This window comes from Nematostella vectensis, chromosome 4, assembly GCF_932526225.1.
Source record: "Nematostella vectensis chromosome 4, jaNemVect1.1, whole genome shotgun sequence".
Classification (NCBI taxonomy): domain Eukaryota; kingdom Metazoa; phylum Cnidaria; class Anthozoa; order Actiniaria; family Edwardsiidae; genus Nematostella; species Nematostella vectensis.
This window is the reverse complement of record NC_064037.1, coordinates 10,926,474-10,950,011: the sequence shown is the minus strand read 5'-3', so window position 1 is coordinate 10,950,011 and position 23,538 is coordinate 10,926,474. Positions and strand designations below refer to the sequence as shown.

The 23,538-nt window shown below is 41.6% G+C and overlaps 3 protein-coding genes across 6 annotated transcripts in view; 2 read left to right on the top strand and 1 right to left on the bottom strand.

Annotated features, from left to right (window-relative positions):
• Positions 1-2,610, top strand: part of LOC5516522 (DNA replication ATP-dependent helicase/nuclease DNA2) — a 28,340-nt gene extending 25,730 nt beyond the window's left edge. The window contains exon 21 of the mRNA XM_048726638.1: positions 853-2,610. Coding sequence (XP_048582595.1) covers positions 853-1,201 — 349 coding nt within the window. The 3' untranslated portion in view covers positions 1,202-2,610. The remainder of the gene's footprint in view (positions 1-852) is intronic.
• On the bottom strand, positions 2,401-19,982 carry LOC116614165 (WAG22 antigen). 3 transcript variants are annotated; one of them, XM_032374856.2, is made up of 5 exons: positions 19,754-19,980; positions 10,088-10,194; positions 9,232-9,489; positions 5,824-6,210; positions 2,401-3,920 (listed from the first exon to the last, which is right to left on the bottom strand). In XM_032374856.2, the coding sequence occupies exons 4-5, from the start codon at positions 6,191-6,193 to the stop codon at positions 3,061-3,063; spliced, it is 1,230 nt and encodes a 409-aa protein (XP_032230747.2). In that variant the 5' UTR covers positions 6,194-6,210; positions 9,232-9,489; positions 10,088-10,194; positions 19,754-19,980; the 3' UTR covers positions 2,401-3,060. The 3 variants fall into 3 exon arrangements, with proteins under 3 accessions (XP_032230747.2, XP_048582596.1, XP_048582597.1); XM_048726639.1 differs by lacking the exon at positions 10,088-10,194; XM_048726640.1 differs by lacking the exons at positions 9,232-9,489; positions 10,088-10,194 and having other exon boundaries at positions 19,754-19,982.
• On the top strand, positions 9,741-22,248 carry LOC5506464 (organic cation/carnitine transporter 4). Of its 2 annotated transcripts, XM_032374855.2 has the most exons (8): positions 9,741-13,683; positions 14,173-14,444; positions 14,783-15,028; positions 15,472-15,603; positions 16,726-16,834; positions 17,265-17,337; positions 17,578-18,950; positions 21,133-22,248. In XM_032374855.2, exons 1-5 carry the CDS (start codon positions 13,402-13,404, stop codon positions 16,811-16,813), a joined length of 1,020 nt encoding a protein of 339 aa, XP_032230746.1. In that variant the 5' UTR covers positions 9,741-13,401; the 3' UTR covers positions 16,814-16,834; positions 17,265-17,337; positions 17,578-18,950; positions 21,133-22,248. The 2 variants fall into 2 exon arrangements, with proteins under 2 accessions (XP_032230746.1, XP_048582599.1); XM_048726642.1 differs by lacking the exons at positions 9,741-13,683; positions 14,173-14,444; positions 15,472-15,603 and having other exon boundaries at positions 14,894-15,028.
• Positions 22,249-23,538: the final 1,290 nt, after the last annotated feature.

Here is a 23,538-nt window from a genome sequence, read left to right as displayed (position 1 = left end):
AATAATTTTCTAATGAATCACCACAGCTCTCCTAAATGCTGTCTTTTCTGAAACCAAATTGATTCCAAAATTGTTTACACTGCTATTCTGGGTCTGTATGAGCTGGAATTGATTTGTTTGGCTTCGGGGTGAAAAGACTTATAAAAAAAACCATCTGACCTTGGGGAGAGGAGTGTTGACTGGCCCTCCCCTCGTGAATTTTCCCCTGGATCTCCCAGAAGGCTTTGCAATACGTAAAGACATCTTCGTGGTTGTACAATCCTTCAAGGAGTGGACATTGTGTTTTGAGGCCATGGAAATGTACCTGGAGGATCAGAATAAAGGTATCTATTTGTGTCTTGAGCTGTGTTTGCTGATCTCTCTCCCTTGTGTTGTATTTTGAGCGTTTTATTGAGAGGGGTGATTCTGCTTTTCTCTCCTTGTTCGATTTGAGATTTGTCAAAGAACCTGTGCTATTATTTGGCTTAAGAGTAGATGCCAACACCTTGGTTGGATGCATATCTGCAAGACCATTTATCCCTTAGACTGATGCCTGAGTATCTTCATCTTGTTGTGTTTATTTTGCATTTATGAATTTTTTTGGGTTGTGGGTACTTCCCAAAGCCGGTACAGGCCGGTTGAGGGGTCAATGTGTTAAGATGTCACCCTCCAAACCTTTCTTAAGCTGTCACCCTCCAAACCTCTCTTAAGATGTCACCCTCCAAACCTTTCTTAAGCGGTCACCCTCCAAACCTCTCTTAAGATGTCACCCTCCAAACCTCCCTTAAGAAGTCACCTTCACTAACTTTCTCAAGCGGTCACTTAGTTATGTCTCAAAGCTGACTGCTAACGTATAAACTGTTCTTTTCTCAGGCAACTGCTGAATGACGTCCCGCGGGAATCCCTCGAGGAGATCGAGATCAACACAGTCGACAAATACCAGGGGCGCGACAAGGGCTGTATTCTAGTCTCCCTAGTCCGCAGTAACGACGCTGCCAATGTTGGCGAACTGCTGAAGGACTGGCGCCGAGTCAACGTGGCCGTGTCACGTGCTAAGCGCAAGCTGATTCTGATAGGCTCGCTGTCAACCCTGAAAGCAAGTCTTCTGTTGCGCGAGTTACTTGATGTTCTGGTGAAGAATAAGTGGGTGAAGGATTTGCCGTCACACGCGCACACTGTGAATGAAAGCTTGTCTGCCGGTGACAGCAAGCAGTCACAGTAAACAATACCCACACTTTGAATGAACGCTTGTTTGCCGGTGAGAACACGCAGTCACAGTAAACACTACCCACACTTTGAATGAACGCTTGTCTGCCGGTGACAGCACGCAATTAGAGTAAACACTACCCACACTGTGAATGAACGCTTGACTGCCGGTGAAAACACGCAGTCACAGTGAACAATACCCACACTGTGAATGAACGCTTGTCTGCCGGTGACAGCACGCAGTCACAGTGAACACTACCCACACTATGAATGAAAGCTTGTCTGCCGGTGACAGCACGCAATTAGAGTAAACACTACCCACACTGTGAATGAACGCTTGTCTGCCGGTGAAAGCACGCAGTCACATTAAACACTACCCACACTATGAATGAAAGCTTGTCTGCCGGTGACAGCACGCAATTAGAGTAAACACTACCCACACTGTGAATGAACGCTTGTCTGCCGGTGAAAACACGCAGTCACAGTAAACAATACCCACACTGTGAATGAAAGCTTGTCTGCCGGTGAAAGCACGCAATTACAGTAAACAGTACCCACACTGTGAATGAACGCTTGTCTGCCGGTGAAAGCACGCAGTCACATTAAACACTACCCACACTATGAATGAAAGCTTGTCTGCCGGTGACAGCACGCAATTAGAGTAAACACTACCCACACTGTGAATGAACGCTTGTCTGCCGGTGAAAACACGCAGTCACAGTAAACAATACCCACACTGTGAATGAAAGCTTGTCTGCCGGTGAAAGCACGCAATTACAGTAAACAGTACCCACACTGTGAATGAACGCTTGTCTGCCGGTGAGAACACGCAGTCACAGTAAACACTACCCACACTATGAATGAAAGCTTGTCTGCCGGTGACAGCACGCAATTAGAGTAAACACTACCCACACTGTGAATGAACGCTTGTCTGCCGGTGAGAACACGCAGTCACAGTAAACACTACCCACACTGTGAATGGACGCTTTTTTGCCGGTGAGAACACGCAGTTACAATGTAGTGCACACTTACATACGCTCTACTATCGTCTACAATATGTCCTCATACAAAGCCATTTGCAATGTGACGCGCGCTACCGTGGCCACCTTGACAGTTTAGGGGGAAGTAGGCAAATCAGGATGGGAGAAGCGTACTATTTAATACCACGCGCGCTACCGTGGCCACCTTGACAGTTTAGGGGGCAGTAAGCCAATAGGGATGGAGAAACAATTTGATTGACATAAACTTCCCTACCAAAACAATCTGTCCAATATTACAGCTTATGTGTACAATATTTGTGAAAGCTTTTTGTAATCGTGACAAATTTTGTATTGATTTCGAGCACTGAACGAAATCTACAACTCCTGTTTATATGTACATGGTTTTGCAAAGAACTGTTCCATGTGTTGATATATATAGCTCATGTTTCATTGTACTGTCATCTACTTTCAATGCCAGCTTGATTGAAAACAAATTCAATTTTTATGTGGTTATTTAGGTTCTTGTACTGTTTGCAACCTTGTCATAGAACGTCTTGAAAAGTTTGAATTTAAAAGACCTTTAAAATATTGATTTTAGGATTTCTCACTGATAAAAACAACACTATAATGTATTTACAAGAAAGCCGTTTCCTTTAAAGTGCTGATTGACTATGAGCCGTGATGTCCCCGTTTTGTACTCACGGTCCAACTTGACGAGATTCAAACTCCAGAGCAGTGCGCAGTTTTCTAAATCATTACGTATCATATCGTTCGCTCATACCGGCCGATATTCGTTTACGCTATGTTCATTCAACTTTTCGGTTTCGACTTGTCGATTCCGGTCGCGTTAGCCTAGATGTCACCAAGGATGATCGTAAACTGCGGTTGGACCAGCTCACCCGATATCAGGGCGTATCAGGATAATCACTACCCTTCCCTCGCCTTTTTGCCCCCTTACTTCTCCCTCCTGCCCCGACCCTGCGTTATACGACCCCCCTCCCCCGGACTTAGAATACCGCGTTGCCCTTGTCACCCCTCCTCCTGAGTACCCTCCCCCTCCACCAGCGTATAGAAAAGCTGCCCCGCCTCCGCCAAATCCACCTTCGGAACCAGTCGTTCCCAGACCACCCTCGCCGCCGTTTACATAGGCAGACCCACCAGTGGCATTCACTCCCGAGGCGCCATTTGTCTTTAGGCCTGCGCCGGCACCTACCGGAAGTGGTATGTCATAAGACTTCTCATAAATGTCGTATATCCTGCCTCCGTGCCCGCCAGTACCGCCACCCTCCAGGGATCCGTCACCCGAGAGCTGACCCGCGTTCCCATCATGCCACCCTTGCCATGGCGCGGACCCCCCACCCCCTCCCCCTGCGATAATAAGCGGCGTGCCGTCTGTGTAAGTGACAAAACTCCCCCCACCGCCTCCCCCCGGGAGTGGCTCTCCGTGTTGTACGGGAATACCAACTTGTCCCACTAAGATTCTAAGAATAGTGTTTTCCAGGAAGTAGAAGGTTCCCTTGATTCTCGCGCCCAGTCCTCCTGAACGTTTTGTACTGGCACCAGTGGTATTAGTGCCGTCCGCGCCTGAGGCCCCTAGGGCCTCTATCGTGTAGGTGCCTCTAGTTGGCACGGTCCATATTTGTGTGCCCCTATCGAGCTGTACGTCCCCGTCCAAGCTGGTCCCTTGGTACTGTGAGGTGTTAGTCGGACCAAAAGCTCCGGTCGCCCCCAGGGTCGTGAAAGTGAAATTGAACTCTGCAAATTAAAGAATCTCAGTCAGTCCGCCATATTTATCTCCCAAATATTGACACAATTCATCCATTTTGATCTGCTGATTATAGCAAGGAAACTTTCAAATTATTTCGTTTTTTTAAGTTCTAGACTTCAATTGAAAATGTTTATTCGCTTAGGCAGTACATTGTTATTAGCTTATTATCTTTTCTTATTTTGAGCTACAAGAACTCCTACAAGTGGGCTCCTAAAATTAAGAGAAATATAGAACTATAAATAATTTTTAACAAAAAACAAGACAAACAAACAACACTTTGTGGAGGGTTTATAAACGCAAAAAATATATACTCACTCGTTCGCTACAGAAAAACAGAAAACGTTTGTATGAGAAATGCCGCCAAGAAACCTCTCGAACACAGGGAAGAGCTAGAAGAGGGGAGAGACACTGAAGACCGCCAAGTATGTGGTCAAAGTTGAAGAAATAACACAGTCAATTTGGCTATTTCGCCCACTAACGGTCTTATCTTCCACTCTTCTATCATCGGGGGAATGAATGCACAAAGATTCAACGACTTCACAAACACGACTGAATATTTACCCCAACGAAAACTCCATTTTTATTTACGACGGTGCACCAGCGCACCATAACCCACTAGATACCGGCCCAAACACTGAGCTAAAAAAGTTACCACCCTACAGCCCATTTCTCAACATCGTAGGCTAAAACATAGGAACAGTCACGGGAAATGTGGGCAATGGTTTTGTTTTGTGCAAACCTATATACCTCGCTGTGTTAATAGAGATCAATTTCAATTTGATTTCAGGTATAAATTTCACTTCAAAAATAGAAATAAAACTAATGATATCGATTCAATATCCTTTCGCGCGGCCGGAATTTTCAAAGATCTGTAGAAAATTCAAATTTCAATCAAATTCAATTCCCTTTTCAGAATTTGAAAGTTTATCTATGCTTTGTTTTGGCTAGATTGGTATAGGTGAAAGGTTTTAAGAACTTTAAACTCTATTGAGGATTAGAGTAACAACTGGAAATCGAAACACCTTGCGCATGCGCAGATGATGACTTGGGAGACGCAAATTTTAAACGGCCCTTTTTCCCCAACAATCAGAACATTTGGTACACTCTAATTAATAATTCTAATAATTTGTTACAGCTCATCTCTGGAAACGCAGATTGATTTCATCCAAAAGGGCAATGGTTACGGAATCCAATATTTCTAAAGTTTCGACGCATTTTTTTTTTGGGGGGGGGGGGGGGTGCGTGTTATGTACGGAACGATTTTTTTTTTAATGTTTTAGTTAATAGATGCGTCTTGTATCTGCTCCTACCACGGTTAAACCACGCGTTGTGTCTGTAGCGTTCAATACAGGCGTTTACCCGGTGATTTTGTAGCGAGAAACCAGCCTCGAGCGATTTGTATACGCCATCGTGCGCAAAATCCAAGATGGCGGCTACGAATCGTTCGAGGCTTTTCGCTATAAAAAAATGCAGGGTAAAAGCCTGCGTTGCACGCTACTGTGTCTAGTGATATGGTTTTCGGTTGAAGGCGGGTATTCGTACCAAAGCACCTGGGGTGGGTGGGTGGTGTTGGTGGTGGGGGGGGGGGGGGGTGGGTGTTAGGTGGATAGATGATCTGGAAGGGAGGAAAATGTTGAACATAAATGATGGCGTGGAATGACAAGACTGGGGATGACAAAAGTATATAGAGTTACAAAATGGAAAGGTGGGATATTTCTTAGAGCTCTTCGAAATGTAAAGCAACCTTAAGTGTATTCTAGCACAAGGTTTATCATCAGGAGGTAAGACCAGGTACTAGTCAAATGCGAAGGGGAGATACGTGATACGGTTATATGCCCTGTGCAACAAGAGAGCGTATAAACTTTGTAATGGGTGATTTAGAAGCCTCACCTGTCGGTCTTTCCCAAAATTTGCCTTGCAAGTAACCATAAAGCCACCCTCTCTGTTCGATGCCTTGTGCTTTTTGATATACAGCCTCGCAGTGGTTTAGCTCACAAGTCCCTCCCGAGTCCATTCCTTCCGACTCCATTCCAGAATTGCATTTATAATTGAACGATGCGCATTCTCGACTTGTCAAACAGCGTTGTGCGCATGACAGCACACTTGGAGTCCGCTGGATGGCGATAGTGTATCCCAGGAGCCTTTTGTTTCGCGTGAATGCGATTGACGAAGAGCGTAAATTTTCGTTACGTGCGCTCCGTGATGCACGGATGAAAAACACGATCAGTTGTAAGAATAACACGGCGGTCTTGGGCGCCATTGGCTTTCAAACATACTCTGAAATATAAGGGTTAGTCGAAGTAGGATTAGGGGCGGACCATTTGACTTTTGAGGGGTGTGAGTGATTTTGAAAAAAATATCCTGCAAGCTACATTTCAAAGAAAAAAATTGCATGCAAAGCAAATGAGCAGACAAAAAAATTCATGCACAAGTTTAAGGGAAAAAATGTTGCGAAGTTGTGTGAAAAGATGAACTCTATGAAATATTTAAAAATAAAAATTCTGTGATAACTTTGATGTTTTTACTCTATAAAACGTTTTCCTCTATATTTTTGATATTTGTATTTTGTATTTCTCCTCACCGGCATATTCTTGAAAGTTTCTATTGGTTGAGACTCGTCCTTTCCACTATGACACCCTATGTTGAAACTTATAAGTTGTGTGGTCTTTTCCTATCAGATAAAACTAGTTCCCAATGGTTTTATTTTAGAAATTACATTCTGAAATAAAACAAAAGTGCTCATGCTGAAGATTTTTCAATGATGATTGCTATACTTCTCAAAGATAAAACAAGACTTCTCCAAAATAAAATATAATGTGAAGGAGGAAACAAATAAAATGGTTGTTTCCACTTTGTGTTCACATAGGCATAGATACCAAAAATCGATTAAAATTCAGATGGGATCTATATAAATGCTTACCCCCTAAAGATGCCCTTGTTTTGTGGAATTTTTTCAACAGAACCTTAAAAAACATTCTAACAAATGTGGGAGATTTCAAAGAAGCTTCTCTCTTTTTTTTCTATTTTATTTGACTCAATGTGCAAGGTAAGAGCTTGATAGCGAAGACTTGTTTGGCTATGACACGAAGGTCTTACCATGTAAATCCCTATACCAAGTGAGTTCATTGAATTATAATTTCAATCTATTTCGAAGGTCAAAAAGAATGAAACACAACGTATGGAGTTCTGTATTAGAGATATAGCACCAGAAAAGAAAAAACAATGCCAATTGGAAAAAAATGCTGCAAAAAGACCTGGGCTCCAAGAAAAAAAATATCCTGCATAGCAGTACATGGGAAAAAAAATCCTGCACATCCGATGGGCGAAAAAAAATTTCTTGCAGACATAAAATCACACCCCCCCCCCCCCCCTCAAAAGTCAAATGGTCCGCCCCTTAGTCATAACTAAAGGTTGGTTCTCACTAGGACGCAAGCGGAAGCGCAAACGGAAGCGCAACACAAGTGAGAATTGGTCGAACACGAGCGCAAAAAAATCAAGCAGTTGCTTTCTCTTGCGCTTACGTTCCAGTGAAAAACGAAAATTTGCGTGTGTTGCGCTTACGTCCAAGTGAGAACCAACCTTAAGATGCAAATGTGACAGAATAGTTTTTCTTCTTCTTCTGGAACGTTATAGGTGATTTTTTGTCCTAAAAATATCCATAAATCGATCCTTTTTGTTCGGTAGCCAGACTTATTCATTACTCTCGTTGACGAGCACGACTATTTGGATATTTTGACTGCCACTTTATTGATATTTACATTCGCCGTTTGACAGGCAATAAAATTCCAAAATTTGGGATTTCTTTGAGATATGGATCTCTGGCGAAAACCCGTCTCGCCTACCGGCGGCTCCCAGAGCACTTAAAATTAAATTAATCTTTTTTTTTCATTAGCTTTAAAGAGACTCTGTCAGCCGCTATTTTGTCCTCCTGGCAAAGTACCAAGTACGAGAAAGCATCCATTTCCATCGGCTGATTTGGGGAATAAATCATTCGATTTTAATGTGAGGTTGTTACTTTTAGATTTCTGCTGATAATTTGTCAAAGTAAAAGGATTGGCTGGTCAGAGCTCTTTAATTTTCAGAGCTTCACTCGGTCCGCGGATTGTAAACCAGGGCTCTGGCATTTGTCATCGACGTGCAATACCTGGATTATTTCAATGTGAAATCTAAATACGGACGATACGGAACTGCAAACGAAGTGATAGCTAGTTGCTGAGGGACCGTATTATTCACATGGCCATGTTATCAATTAGGATTTCTCACCTTCTATCCGTTCCACTAAGGGGCTAGTCAAATACGCTCGAGTTTTATAATCGGATCGGATATGGGTGCCGTCTATCTGTATCCTTTCTAAACACGCAGTTCAGTTATCAGTCTAAAGTCTCCGAATGTCAATGCATGCTTTAAACTAAGTATATTCAATGATTAATTTTCTTTTTTTACGGTTTCGTTTTCTAGTACTAAACAATAGGAGACAACCTATAATGAGAAATGAGAAGCGTTTTTTTTAGATTAAAAATATGGTATGTACATATTGTAAGAATAAAACATTCGATGAGAAAGGCAAGTTTCACCTGTTAACTTAACATCTGGATCTTTACAACTAAGAAGAATTTTGCTTTCATATCTTGTTGTGTGCTTTCGAAAAAGACATAAAGAAAATAAAGCCAAAGGAAGACTTAAACACATACTCATCTGGCTTTTAGTCTGCATTATTACAATTTTTTTATCTGTTCAATTTTTTGGAAGATTGTCCTTCCTTTTTGCAGCAAATCCCACTATTTGTCTTTTCAATTATCACCATTATGGTTTGTCTTTTAGTTATAAACTCAACTGAAACGCTCACAGCAGCAGCCATATTTCGAATCCGTAAGTAATCCGTAGTAATAAGAAATGAAAGTATGGTAAACCGATGTCCTATCCTCGATCATCTAAATCGACTAAATATCTGGATCTAGAATAGAAATATCGCCACTTTTAATACACATCTCTACCCTAGTCAAATACATTATATTCCATGTGTTGCGTCAAAAAAGGTTTTTACCTAGGCCTACAATAAACTGTTATAAAATACGGGCGGTTCTATATATACTGTTAAAAAATACAGGCGATTCTAGGTTCAGATTTGACCCGATTTGGTCTGTCTAGGTTGTTTCTAATTTGACATTTCAAACTGGTACAGTGCGATATAAAATAGGTTAGCCTTCTAAGGGTTGGCTAGCTTGTAGAATGTAATTTTAGAAAACAAATCACCAATATTTGACAAAGTCGCCGGCTCTAACGGTTCGCTACCCTCACCTCAAAACAAGCAGCCAAAATTGCATTTGCCCTAGAAGATCGCTCTTTTCGCCATAACAACCTGTTGTCCCACAATGGAACGAGGGACCAACCAAATGGGTCGCTGGCTTGACGCACTTGAGATTACATTCGGATTTTCCGCTAAGCTTGATCACGCCAGTGGTTCACTCAGTGGAGGCGAGTCCGTGTGGGATGATAAACTGTCACCAATTGACAGCTACTCAAAATTGTCGTCATGGAAATGATTATCTGGCCATTCTACGATAAGAAATAAAGTAAATGTACTTCGGATTGGGAATCCTTTTTACGGTTTATTGTGTGTCATTCCAAGGGGGATCAGACGAGTAGTTAGGATTAGCGGAGGAGGGTTTCGCAGTATAGATATCATGCAAAAAGCTTTTGAGATTTGACGATTCTCTAAAAAGAAAAGACTGTTTTTTGGCTGCTAAGGTGGGGGGGGGGGGGGGTAGTATGCTGCCTCTGCGCTTAGCTACGCACCCGGCTCTTAAACATGGAGCTGATTGTCGCCTTTTTAATGATCCTAGACGGTCTTGGTTTGATCGAAAATAGGAGTAAATTGTCATGTCGGACCGCATGCTGATATTGTTTGCGCCCCCAAGTGGAGCAAATTTCCGCACTAAGTATATCATGCTTCTAGCGCTAAACTTGCATGGGTTTGCCAAAATCAGGCGAAAAATATCCCATGGGTTTACATAGGGGTTATTTGCAGGGTGGGAGGTCCGTATCGTGAAATACCGTGACGTCGGCTTTGAAATGGCCTTCGGCCTCACGATACGGACCGACCAACCCGGTAAATAACTTATTAATTTTTTTTCTAGCGCCAGCGAAAACATACCTTAAGCGAGCAGTGCACGCAAAATATCAATTCTCGGATGTAGGGCAGTAGGAATCTCCGGACCGCTCTATTAGCCAATTAGAATGCAGGATTCGTTACCGTGACCACTAAAAGAAATAAGTTTAATTGTTATCTTCAGTTTCATCACCATAGTCATTCGAGAATTTAAAAAAAAAACAGTGGGGGTACTTGAGGAGGGGAAAATAATTTTTTTCAACTTGTTTCTACTCCCCCTCTGAAAAGAATTTGTGTCCGCCCTCGAGATCCAATTCCTTTTAGATTCTTTGATTAAGTAAACGATAAGTTTATAATTTCAAATCCTATTCAGGCTACGATTTCCCTTCTCCTTACACAGTGACATTGCTACACAAAAGTGTAATCAAAAGCGGCTAGATTCCCAAACCGAAAGGAAATTAATAAAATGCAATTTCATAAACTAAAACTCCGGTGGTCTTATACAAATTTCAATATATATACAATATATATACAAGTTTCATTATCTATTCTTTTAGGTGCCGTTCTCAATATCAAAACTAATGAAACAACAGTATACAAAAGTTGTTTGACTCAGAAGTTATTTGGTATTCATGTTTCGATTAACATCGTCTTGCTTGAGATTTGTAGAAGTCGATATTTTTGCGCACATTTGCTCGCTTACCTTAGTAACCTCGCCTTTTTGGCGAATTGCAAGCGTGTGCACGCACTCAAGCTGTTGCCTGTTATGTGGTGAAAAGATACTTGATATTTTATGTTATGAGGTTATGATATTTTATGAGGTCATTCATCGTTTATAACGGAAATGGTTTGGCCAGTGGTACAGTGGTACGCAAAAGGGAAAGGTCTTAAATTTAAAATAACTAGCAACGGGTCGTTATAGCAGAAATGAAGATCAACGAGTTTCTTATACCTAAAAACGACACACAAAGCGTCAGCTGAGACACCCTTCTTTTGTAATCAATTCCCCATCAGCGCTCGAGTCAAGGTTAAAATGATTACTAGCAGCAGTTTGTAAGTTAATATCAACAGCCTATCAGTTACCCACTAGTAGAGAAAAAATATTGGTTCACTACCTCTTTCACCGGGCCGTGGCATGCACTGAGATTACATCTACTCTAAGGTGAATCATACCATAAGATAGAAAGCAATGCTTTAAGGTTCAAACATTTGCAATGAAAATGCAGTAAATCGTCCAAACTGCATGATATTTAGTAGATTCGTGGTAGATACAATATTGAAATGCTTTTACATTTTACACTGACGAACAGAAAGAAAACAGTTTGAGTTTGCAATGAAAATGCAGTGGTACAGTGGTACGCAAAAGGGAAAGGTCTTAAATTTAAAATAACTAGCAACGGGTCGTTATAGCAGAAATGAAGATCAACGAGTTTCTTATACCTAAAAACGACACACAAAGCGTCAGCTGAGACACCCTTCTTTTGTAATCAATTCCCCATCAGCGCTCGAGTCAAGGTTAAAATGATTACTAGCAGCAGTTTGTAAGTTGATATCAACAGCCTATCAGTTACCCACTAGTAGAGAAAAATATTGGTTCACTACCTCTTTCACCGGGCCGTGGCATTCACTGAGATTACATCTACTCTAAGGTGAATCATACCATAAGATAGAAAGCAATGCTTTAAGGTTCAAACATTTGCAATGAAAATGCAGTAAATCGTCCAAACTGCATGATATTTAGTAGATTCGTGGTAGATACAATATTGAAATGCTTTTACATTTTACACTGACAAACAGAAAGAAAACAGTTTGAGTTAGCGGGGGGTTTTGAGTTATCTAAGTATAAACGACTAAAAGGGGAGACTGGTTAGGAAACCCAGCAAACTTCAAAGGACACATAAACAAAAGGCACTCTGATGTCGATCAAACCCATCACGTGATCAGAAAGGTGTACAAACCGAGCATACATTTAAAGAAAACATGGGCGATATTTATTTATACGCGTCGCTTATTGGTTTATTTGAAACTTTGTTTTTCTTATTAGTTTTCTTTTTATTTTTGTCTTTATAGTTTTACATGTTTTATCGCAATTGCAATCTGATCTCTACAGCCCTAGAAAATTAATTTTATGCAGCCATGTATTTTTTGTACAATTTTTGTAAATTTCATAGAGAGGGTGGCCAACTTTCACGCGCTTCGACTTTGCGGTCCCGTACTATAATTCATAAATTTGATTAAGAAACAATGAGTGCGATCTTTTGTCATTATATGGGAATGGAAGCAGGCTTTTAAGCAACCAGGAAAGGGCGCAAAATTGGGGTCTTAAAAAGGGCATTGAAGAACAGCCAGTGGACTGGTCTCCAGAACCTTCGGTCGTCCGCTGTCAAAACAACCGCAGGCACTGGGTACGAGATTGTCGTTTTCGCAGATGGCAGAAAATGAATGTGAGACAAGACGCCGATATCACTACGATGACGTCTTCGAGCACATCCGGTCATTTGGTCACGTGCAAGTGTTGCTTTAACTGTCAATTTTCCTTTTGATCCTTGGGATGGCAACACAGTATGGGGTACTGGTGTTTGCCATGGGAACGCCAAAATTCTACTGCGTAGACGTGAACAGCACGTGTCCAGATAAAAATATGTGTTGCGCTAGCTGCACGACGTATGCCTATGAAAAAGGCCAGTTCACCTCCACGGTTACTGAGGTAAGGTGATCACGTGAAAAGCACGTTGGACAACACGTGTCCAGAGAAGAAGGTGTGTTGCGCTAACTGTACGTTTATAAGCAAGGCCAGTTCACCTCCACTATTACTGAGGTAAGGTGATCACGTGGACAACACGTGTCCAGATAAGAATGTGCATTGCACTAACTGCACGACGTATGTTTATGAGGAAGGCCAGTTAATCCTTACTAAGGTAAGGTGATCACGTGGAGAGCACGTATTCAGGGCGAAGGTCGTATGCTTATGAGGAATCTCACTTTACTTTCAGTGGAAGCTGCTGAGTGAAATCTCACTTTACTTTTAGTGGAAGCTGCTGTGTGAAATCTCACTTTACTTTCAGTGGAAGCTGATGTGTGAAATCTCACTTTACTTTCAGTGGAAGCTGCTGTGTGAAATCTCACTTTACTTTCAGTGGAAGCTGCTGTGTGAAATCTCACTTTACTTTCAGTGGGAGCTGCTGTGTGAAATCTCACTCTTTCAGTGGGAGCTGCTGTGTGAAATCTCACTTTACTTTCAGTGGAAGCTGATGTGTGAAATCTCACTTTACTTTCAATGGAAGCTGCTGTATTAAATCTCACTTAACTTTCAGTGGGAGCTGCTGTGTGAAATCTCACTTTACTTTCAGTGGAAGCTGATGTTTGAAATCTCACTTTACTTTCAGTGGAAGCTGCTGTATGAAATCTCACTTTACTTTCAGTGGAAGCTGCTGTGTGAAATCTCACTTTACTTTCAGTGGACGCTGCTGTGTGAAATCTCACTTTACTTTCAGTGGAAGCTGCTGTGTGACCGCGCCTACCTTGCAGCCACAATCCAGTCTTTTTACTTCGCAGGGATGTACTTTGGCGCCCTCACCGGTGGATGGTTGGCAGACAACTTTAGAAGGAATTCCACTATGTTTATTGGAACTAAAGGAATGGTATAAGTAGTCTGTTGTCATTTTCATATAACCGTAATGAGTGAGGGCCGCCTTTGCGCTGCACTAAATTAAAGAGGTTGCCTTCATATGAGGGCGGTCAGGGCCGTAGCAGGGGTTGCGGCACTTGGAGAACCTGTTCCCCCCCCCTACCCTCCAATATTCTCAAAAAGAGAAATATAGAAATGACTAGTAGAGGCGTGACTGTGCCCCCCAATGTTTTCTTAATGTTTCTGGTCTGTGTCCCCCAACATTTCGAGGCCTGCTACGGCACACACGGCGCGAATAAAACAGGAACAGTATGAGCTACGTTACTTGAATACAGTACAAATATTTTTTTATAACAGATTGGTAGAGCGACAGCGATAATGTGTCGTCAATGAACAAAGGAGTCCCCAATACTTTTGCTAAGCTACCCCCCACCTTTTTCCCCTCCAATAATTTTGGCTGATTTTAGGGCCTCTTTAATTTACGCTTCGTTTTTATCTTAAGGCTCTCGCTTCACTGGGCTCCTCATTCTCTGACGCCATCTCGTTGCTTCGCTTCATCGTCGGCTTCTTCCAGATGGGTGTAAATGTAACATATTTTGTCTACGCCATCGAGATCTTGGGGCAGAAGCATCGCACTCTCGGAGGACAGCTCGCCGGCTTTCTCTGGAGTATCGGGTACTCGGGCACGGCTCTCTTTGCGTATTTAATCAGAGATTGGCGGATGCTGATCATTGCTGTCAGAGTCCCTGGGTTGATCTTCGTTCTATTGTGGAGGTAAGTTATGTCTTACTTTGCTTAAATTTCTTCGCATTTTTCCCCTTCGTCCCATTTCTCATCATTTCTCGCCCTCTCTTCCTTCCTCGCATCCGGCGGTGTTAGGAGGCAATAGGCGAGACGCAATTTAGGACAACAAAGTTCACGATAGAATAGAGCAGAAGTACCGATGTGACTCTGAAAGTGCGAGTCAGTGTGTATTTGTGCGTGTTAGCGCCTGTGTATTGAGCCTTGGCGAATTCAGTAGGCCTATCATAACGCTCCTAGTTCCCCATGTTCCTTCCATTTGTTGTCAACTTTAACCATTAATTATCAAGTAATTACCCGTGTTATTGTAGAATTTTCCCCGCCACTCCCCGCTGGCTCATCGCTCACAACCGGCTAGACGAAGCATACTCCGTCTTGCTCAAATTTGGAAGCAAAGACTCTAAACCTATTGACGAGCAAGCGCTTAGAGAGCTGATTGAAAACGTTAGACAAGACCAACTGGAACGGCACAAAGTGGACGACAAAAGATACACGATGTTGGACTTGGTGCGAACACGGAAACTCAGGAAGAGGTCGTTCATCCTTTTCTGCACTTGGTGAGGGATTTACTCAGCCTAAGGGTTTTTTTCCTAGCATTCTGGAATGGGAATGGTTGGGAGAATGTTCAGAATGGCATTCGAGTAATTCTGCTACAGGTAGCAGGATGGGTGGAATGGCCTTTATTCCATTCCGGAATGGGAACGCGGAATAAACGAACGCGCGCTTTTTCTATTATAATTATTCTTATTCCGGAATCACGAGTTAAAAACGCGCCCTTAATACCCCAGGCGTTCTCACCGGGGGTCCTGTGCTGGGAGATAAACTGTTTAGCATCATGGGTATGTGACGTCACAACTCTCACAACAGGAAACCTGCTCAGAAATCCGGTTAAATACGCATGGGTATAGACTGGGCTTTACTGATAATATAATGGACCATAGCTTGCTAGCAGGCGGTTGCTGGCACACGCTGAATAACCCCCGTTTGTGTATTAACACAGGTTAGTATGTGCGATTGTTCACTTCGGCCTCTTCCTGTACGTGACGAGTATGCCAGGAAACCTGTACAATAGCTACGTCATGAATATCATCACCTTCCCGAAATCTTTGGAAATGGTCTTCATCATGAACAAGTAGGACTCGCAATATTCTTCCAATATTTCATCACTCTTATCGTTTACTCTAAAATAATAAACACTACACTCTAAAATAGTTAACATTGCGCTTGGTAGCCTCGCAAGTATTACCCGGTGGTTTTCGCTATGAGGTAGATGAGAGGGGTAAATATAGCGAAAAACACCGGGTAGATATAGTGAAAAACACCGGGTAAATATAGCGAAAAACACCGGGTAATCATAGCGATAAACACCGGGAAAACATAGCGAAAAACACCGGGTAAACATAGCGAAAAACACCGGGTAAAAATAGCGAAAAACACCGGGTAAACATAATGAGAAACACTGGGTAATCATAGCGAAAAACACCGGGTAAACATAGCAAAAAGCACCTGGTAAACATAGCGAAAAACACCGGGTAATCATAGCGAATAACACCGGGTAAACATAGCGAAAAACACCGGGTAAAGATAGCGAAAAACACCGGGTAAACATAACGAGAAACACTGGGTAATCATAGCGAAAAACACCGGGTAAACATAGCAAAAAGCACCTGGTAAACATAGCGAAAAACACCTGGTAATCATAGCGAATAACACCGGGTAAACATAGCGAAAAACACCTGGTAAAGATAGCGAAAAACACCGGGTAAACATAGCGAAAAACACCGGGTAATCATAGCGAAACACGCCGGGTAAAGATAGCGAAAAACACCGGGTAATCATAGAGAAAAACACCGGGTAAACAGCAAAAACACCGGGTAAACATAGCGAAAAACACCTGTGTAATCATAGCGAAAAACACCGGGTAAACATAGCGAAAAACACCGGGTAAACATAGCGAAAAACACCGGGTTACAAACGAAAAACACCGGGTAAACATAGCGAAAACACCGGGTAATCATAGCGAAAAACACCGGGTAAACATAGCGAAAACAAAGTGAAACAAAGGTAAACAAAGTGAAATATACCGGGTAAACATAGCGAAAAACACCGGGTAAACATCGCGAAAAACACCGGGTAAACATAGCGAAAAACACCGGGTAAACATAGCGAAAAACACCGGGTGAAGAGGTTATGCGCTTGGCGCAGTTTAACACTATCAGGACACTATATACTCATACTTTGGTCCTCTCTACAGAGCACTCCGTAATCATAACAGTGTTCGCCATTCTCGGGAAGTCGTTCATGAGTGTGACGTTCATGAACGCGTTACTTTATGGCACTGAGCTTTTCCCAACTGTCGTCAGGTAAATCACGTCATTCAATCAATCACATGCCCATATCTAGCCTTTTCTGTCAAAAACGGTCCATGAAGTTGAAACAATAAGTCCGCAGGCTTCTTATAAAGTAGGACTGCACTTATCAAATGCATCATTGGTAACAAATGCATCATGGGTATCAAATGCATCATGGGTAAAAAATGTATCATGGGTAACAAATGCATCATGGGTATCAAATGCATCATGGGTATCAAATGAATAAGCTAATAGATGTATTTATAATCACCGCCATGTTTTTTAAGAGATGGCAAGTTTATGTAAGTCATCATATAACGCACATTACACAACATTGACAAAGTTGTATGCGGAGGGCCTTTATCGAAGTTTTTTAAAATTTATTTTCGGTGTCGGCTGGCCTTTTCCTTGGCGCATTTTGAACTATCTTTTATCTTTTTAGGTCTAACGCCCTTGCTTGCGGTACCATGATTTCAAGGCTTGGCGTCATACTGACCCCATACATAGCAATGCTGGTAAGTGCAGTCTAGATATGTATAAGTACTGTTTATACAAACCTGTACTTTGTACCATACAAACCACTCCAAATGGTGTAATCTGGCGAGTTTAAGCGTTTAGAAAATGATACTTTTGGTCCCATTGTTTTGCATGAAGAGGTCTTTCAAAACCGATTTTCAGGGGGTAAAGCCCTCGTTCTTGCTCATGACTGTTGACGACAGATAATACAGCCAACAAAAATATTCTTTTATTTTCAGGGGCAATTGCCAAATTACGGCATGTACGTTCCTGCTACCATGTTTGGTGTTCTGACGCTTGTTGGGGCGATCATGTCGCTATGGTTACCAGAGACGCTGTTCGCCAAGTTATCTCAGACGGTGGAGGAAGCCGAGGCGGCCAAAGAGGACTTCTCCGTCATCTGCTGGGGACATCACAAGAGACGCAAGCGAGAGGCCGAGGAGGAAGACCTGGGCGATGACTATATCAAGGATACTGAGCTATAAATTCACAGTGCAGCGCGCGCTACAATGGTAACCTTGACATAAACCAATCAGGATGCAAGAAACATTTCCTGGTTGACATGAACAGTCTTCTGTTTATTCGTGAGATCGGTGTGTGTTTTTATCGGCGTGACTTTTTCTCTCTCTGTAATTTGACAATAAAACGGGGACAGACTTGGCGCCCGAGCCTCCCAACATGCATCTTGGGAAATAAATAGTTTGTCACTTCGTCATGTGACTGTTTCTTTAGCACAGGTATCCCAGTCTCTGTATTTGCCCGTTCTGTATAAAGCGATATACAGTAGTTCAGTGTTAAATTTGTGAATTACTTCGTAAGAATCATGAAGCTATTTTTACTTTCGCTTTAAAGCTCCTCTTTGATGTTGCTTATCTCAACTCATCTGAATTCCACGATAATTAGAATCGATGGAGAAACAGAATTTAAAGTATTTGAGTATTTTGAACACAATACGTTCCGGGCTCCAGGCTGCGTCTCTATTCTACGTCACACCCTGCATTGCCTGATGTCGTGATTCAAGGTTTCCTTAAGGTTGGTTCTCACTAGGACGCAAGCGTAAGCGCAAACGGAAGCGCAAGTGAGAATCGGTCAAACACAAGCGCAAGCGCAAGAAAATCAAGCAGTTGAGTTCTTTTGCGCTTCCGCTTGCGCTTATGTTCTAGTGAGAATCGGGAAACTACGTGCCTTCCGTTTGCGCTTACGTCCAAATGAGAACCAACACAGTGTGACGGACAAACGTCACACTGTGAACTCCGTTATGCGTGAAGTTGAGCAATAAAGCAATGCTTATGCTAATTGAAGCTTCTCAAGCCGAACTCTTGTTTAATTTTAAGACAAAAGTCCACTCGATTGAATCGCCTTTCGACACACTCCAAGTTACTCACACGAAATCCGAACTTTTTCCGGACATGACGTCACACTGTGGACTTCGTTATGCGTGAAGTTGAGCTTCATAAAGCAAGGCTCCACTGCTTATGCTAATTTGAAGGTCTTCAATTACTTCTCCAGCTACAATCTTGTTTGCTTTAAGACAAAAGTCCACTCGATCGAATTGCCTTTTGACACACTCAAATTTGGACACAAGGAGCTCGCAAAAGGCGCAAAATAAGAGGTATGCACCCGTCTGGAATGACAGGAAAAGTGTCCGGGGTCAAATGATATCTTAATGAGTTATAAGCTACAGTATATCTTTAAAGAACTTCTTTTGTATTTAAAATGCTCGCATTTGCATTTGTTTCCACTAAGATTTGTTTCCACTAAAACATGCAAAAAACATACTAGATATATTTTCGTATATAATTTTGTGTTTTGTCTTTTAAAACGATACATCCGTAAGCCAATTTAATAACTATGAGTACTAAAAGAACTCTCTGAGAACTAAACACGCAAAATATTTACACTAAGAAAAAGGAAAACTTACATTGAATAAACTCGTTGTTGTTCCACCAGGTTACCAAAAGATTGAATAGGTAACTTCTTAAATATCATACCTTTATTGGAGTTTGTAAAGAGATTTTATAAATCGTGCTATAAAAATACGTTTCGCTTCAAGTCACTTTACGCTTCAAGTTTGCAGCCCTACAAGACACGTAGCAAACAAACAAAAATATTCGAGACCTTCCCTAAAGTATAACTTGACAATCTTGCTAATTAAAAAAGTTTTTTCATTTGATGTTATAGGTCATGCGAAAACACACCCTAAAACTGATTTTAAAAGTAAATCCCTAACCTGAAAACTAATTCCCGTAACTCAAACCTCTCAAGAAAATCTTAAATGGTCGGTCAAGTAACTTAGGGTAGAAAAATATAGGGTAACCACTTCGAAATGATAAATATTCTTACCGTTTAGGAAACTTGGAGGTTTTGTCATTTTATAAACAGGCGTTTTTGTTTTTCGAATTAGATATCGCTTACCTTTCGTTTATATGTAGTACAAGAGTGATACCAAATAATCAAAGAGTATGTAGGCACGCATGTGTGAAGTCACCCTGCGAAGCCGGCTCTGCAGTGGGTTTATACGCGAAGTTGCGGCTCCGGCCTGCGACAGAGAGAAGGGTTTGATTATGGGGTTCATATAGCTTCATATAAACAATTTATTTGAGTGCAAGGAGTGTTTGACAACAGGTCACGGCTCCATACGCCGTGGACGACGATGGCAGAAAACAATGGAATTTGATTCAGGATTGAATAACAGCACGTGAAAATGCGTTCTGTCTAATAAATTTCAGCCGGGCGTTTCCCACCAAATCACGACGTAAACATTCCCAATTCAACGATCAATTGAGGACGCGGACGTTTGCATGTAAGCTCCTCTAACTACGTTCGCTACAAATGTCCTTAGTAAATTTTTATCTGTCTCTGACTATATTGTTTAGCTAATTTTATTGCAATCACACTGGTGTAGATTTTTACTGTCGAATCCGTTGTATCGCGACGCCGCATTTTCAAAACATCGATTTGTTTTTGTCTTTTTTGATTTTCTGTTCCGCCAGTCAAATTATTCTAAGCCAATCAGATTCTTGCCATCTCTCGCCTAGCGCAGTTGCCTGGCTTTCTGTCGCGACACTGCCTGGTTTTACTAACGGAACAGAAAAACAAAACAAATCGTGTTTTGAAAACGCGGGTCGCGATACATCGGATTCGACAGTAAACGGCGAAGGCATCTCTTTCGATCTCGTTGTCCTAGCCGTCGTCGTTCTCGCTCTAGGTCCCTAAATGTATCAGAAAATAAGTGACAACAGGTCACGCTATAAGAAATGATCCCCTAACGTAATGTATCATAAAAGGGTGACAATAGGTCACGATATATAAAATGGTCCCCCAACGCAATGTATCCTAAAAAAGGTGATAATAGATCACGATATATAAAATGGTCCCCCCAACGCAATGTATCCTAAAAAGGGTGATAATAGATCACGATATATAAAATGGTCCCCGAACGCAATGTATCCTAAAAAGGGTGATAATAGATTCATAACGATATATAAAATGGTCCCCCAACGCAATGTATCCTAAAAAGGGTGATAATAGATAACAATATATAAAATGGTCCCCCAACGCAATGTATCCTAAAAAGGGTGATAATAGATAACGATATATAAAATGGTCCCCCAACGCAATGTATCCTAAAAAGGGTGACAATAGATCACGATATATAAAATGGTCCCCCAACGCAATGTATCCTAAAGGGTGATAATAGATCACAATATACATCTTTTGAATACCTTTTCCCTTTCCCTGGGTATTAATGGTTAAAATTTAATAACCGCATTTTCTTGTTGTTTTGGGTCTAGTGGAAAAATGGCGATGAACGCTCTAGACGCCGGTACTATCACAGCATGTGTGCTAGCCCTAGTCCTCCTCCTGCTTTTTACCACTTACACGTGGTTGAAGTGGCGACGACGGGAGCTACAGCGCATGCGTCGTCCACAAGAAACCGTTTGTACGAAGCAAAATCCTATCTTCGAGGAAGAGATGCAGAATATTGACGAAAAGCCGGCTCATGAAAACTTACAAGCTATGGGGCACATGGCAGGGTCTATATCTCTTCTTAACAAAACCGCTGAAAAAGAATTCTACCCGAAGCATACACAAGCGACTCCACAGCTATCCCATGCACAGGTTTATAACCCAAAGGAGTCTTCCATATCATCCAAAATGGACTTTACCCGCTCGCCTGAAAGAGACCACAAACTATCCCAGTCATCTTACCAAGGAAGCCCTGAACTACAAGAGAAAGACGGACGTGTATCGACTTTTCTATAGATCCGGGCAAAGTTTGTTTTTAGAAAGAATTCAGTAGTACCTCCATTGTGGTTTACGTATACCAGGATGCACCACGCGCATGGTTGCTGCTTGTATATTAGACATTCACAAATGTCGTTGTAGTTAAGAGAGCGCCAATTTGAGTGGCACGAAGAACTATTTTGGATTTATTTTTTATTATCGGTAGCGTCACTTATTGCTACACAAGCTTTTACATTAATCGATTTTGTACTAACATAGACATCCTATTCATCATAGCGTCTTAAAACACGCACAAAAAAAGGACTCGGGAGCATCGAATTAAATTTTTAGCCGTATCAAACCCTAAAAAAAACTGAACAAAACGATTCTTACTAGAAATAAAAGACTCACGGCGTATAAAGGTTTTTCCTTTTCCATTTATTTTCAAAATTCATTTTAATCGCAGCAAGTTATCCAGCAGGTTGTCATTGAATTTTCCGAAGTTTTACACGTCTAAAGTACAACTTGTACTTTTGTAGCTTTGTTTGTTTGTTTGTTTTTGTTTTTGTTTTCCAGCGCGCGCGGTACAATTCGCGGCGGGACCGTGGGATGCGACCGAATATAATTGGAGCGTTCAACTTTCTATGAAGCTATCTAAATAAAATAAAATTAAGATTTCTAAACAAACGGAATTAATACTGGGACTTTTGGGTAGTTAATTGCGCAGAAATGAAACTCTCGAGTGTCGGCTTGTGTGACGGTGTGCGGTACGCGCGCCAATTCGCTGTCAATAACTGCTGAGCTGTACAAACCTTTAAAAACGCAATCACAATCTTAGACCTCAAACGAAATGTATAAGTTATCGAACGCTACAAGGCTAAAATGCAAACACATTAAAAAATAGTATAATCATTTGAAAAACAGCGCAATTTCGCGTAAATAGATTGCATCAAGAAAGCATAAGATAAGAGAGGGACACTTTGGTATTACCCGCGCGCCATGTCGATTCCGAATCTGGCTATTTTTAGTTACCACCACCCCACCTCACTGTGCGTGAGCATTTTTACTCACCCTACCCCCGCGCTTTGGCATTTTCATCTTGTTGTTTGCCGCTGTTTTGTGGCTTGAAACAAAAAAAAAAAAAAACACCCTATTTGCAAAAATACCATCGAAAATTTCATTCTAACATCAAGGATACGGGCAGTTGTACTTCTTTGATGTTGTTATTATTATATGTTATATTATAATGTTGTTATTATACAAGCTGGAGTCGGGATTTGAATCAAACGCGGTATCACAGCCATTTTATCGCTCGTCGGTTTTTTCTTTCTTCTTCACTTGACTTCGCCGCTCAGACAAACAAAACAGGGATTTAGCTTCCTGTGAGTATATTTGCCAATCTTGCTTACTTAAGTTCGAATTGTTTTCTTCCAAGTTATTTTACATGATCTCTTTTCATTCCTTTCGAGTTGGCAAAAAAACAACACGCAACCCGCGGGGGAGTAGGACAAAATAAAATGAGCAAATCCTCACGCTCAGTGGTGGTGTGGTGGTTACTAAAAATAGCCAGATTCGGAATCGACATTGCGCGCGGGTAATACCAAAGTGTCCCTCTCTTATCTTATGCATTCTTGATTGCACATATAGATTAATTAGTATCATGAACGGATACCCTAAATAACGTACGGCTCGTTGTGTTTATTGCTGGTCTTCACGGGTCACTCTAAAGCTCCGAACTCTAGAGTTTAAAATCGAGCGAAACGAATGTGTAGTGCGTGTCTTTCACCCCTTTTTTGCTAATTCCATTACAGTATTCTCTAAATTATTCTATTTGAGTCTAGATAACAAACCGATGTCCAACGTAGGAGGACTATCCATATAATTTTGTTTCATTTTTTTTTTTTTCTTCTCTAATATTTGTAGACAGCGATTTTTGTTCCCGGGACAACGCGGCGGCCTCAAAGGTCGATTGA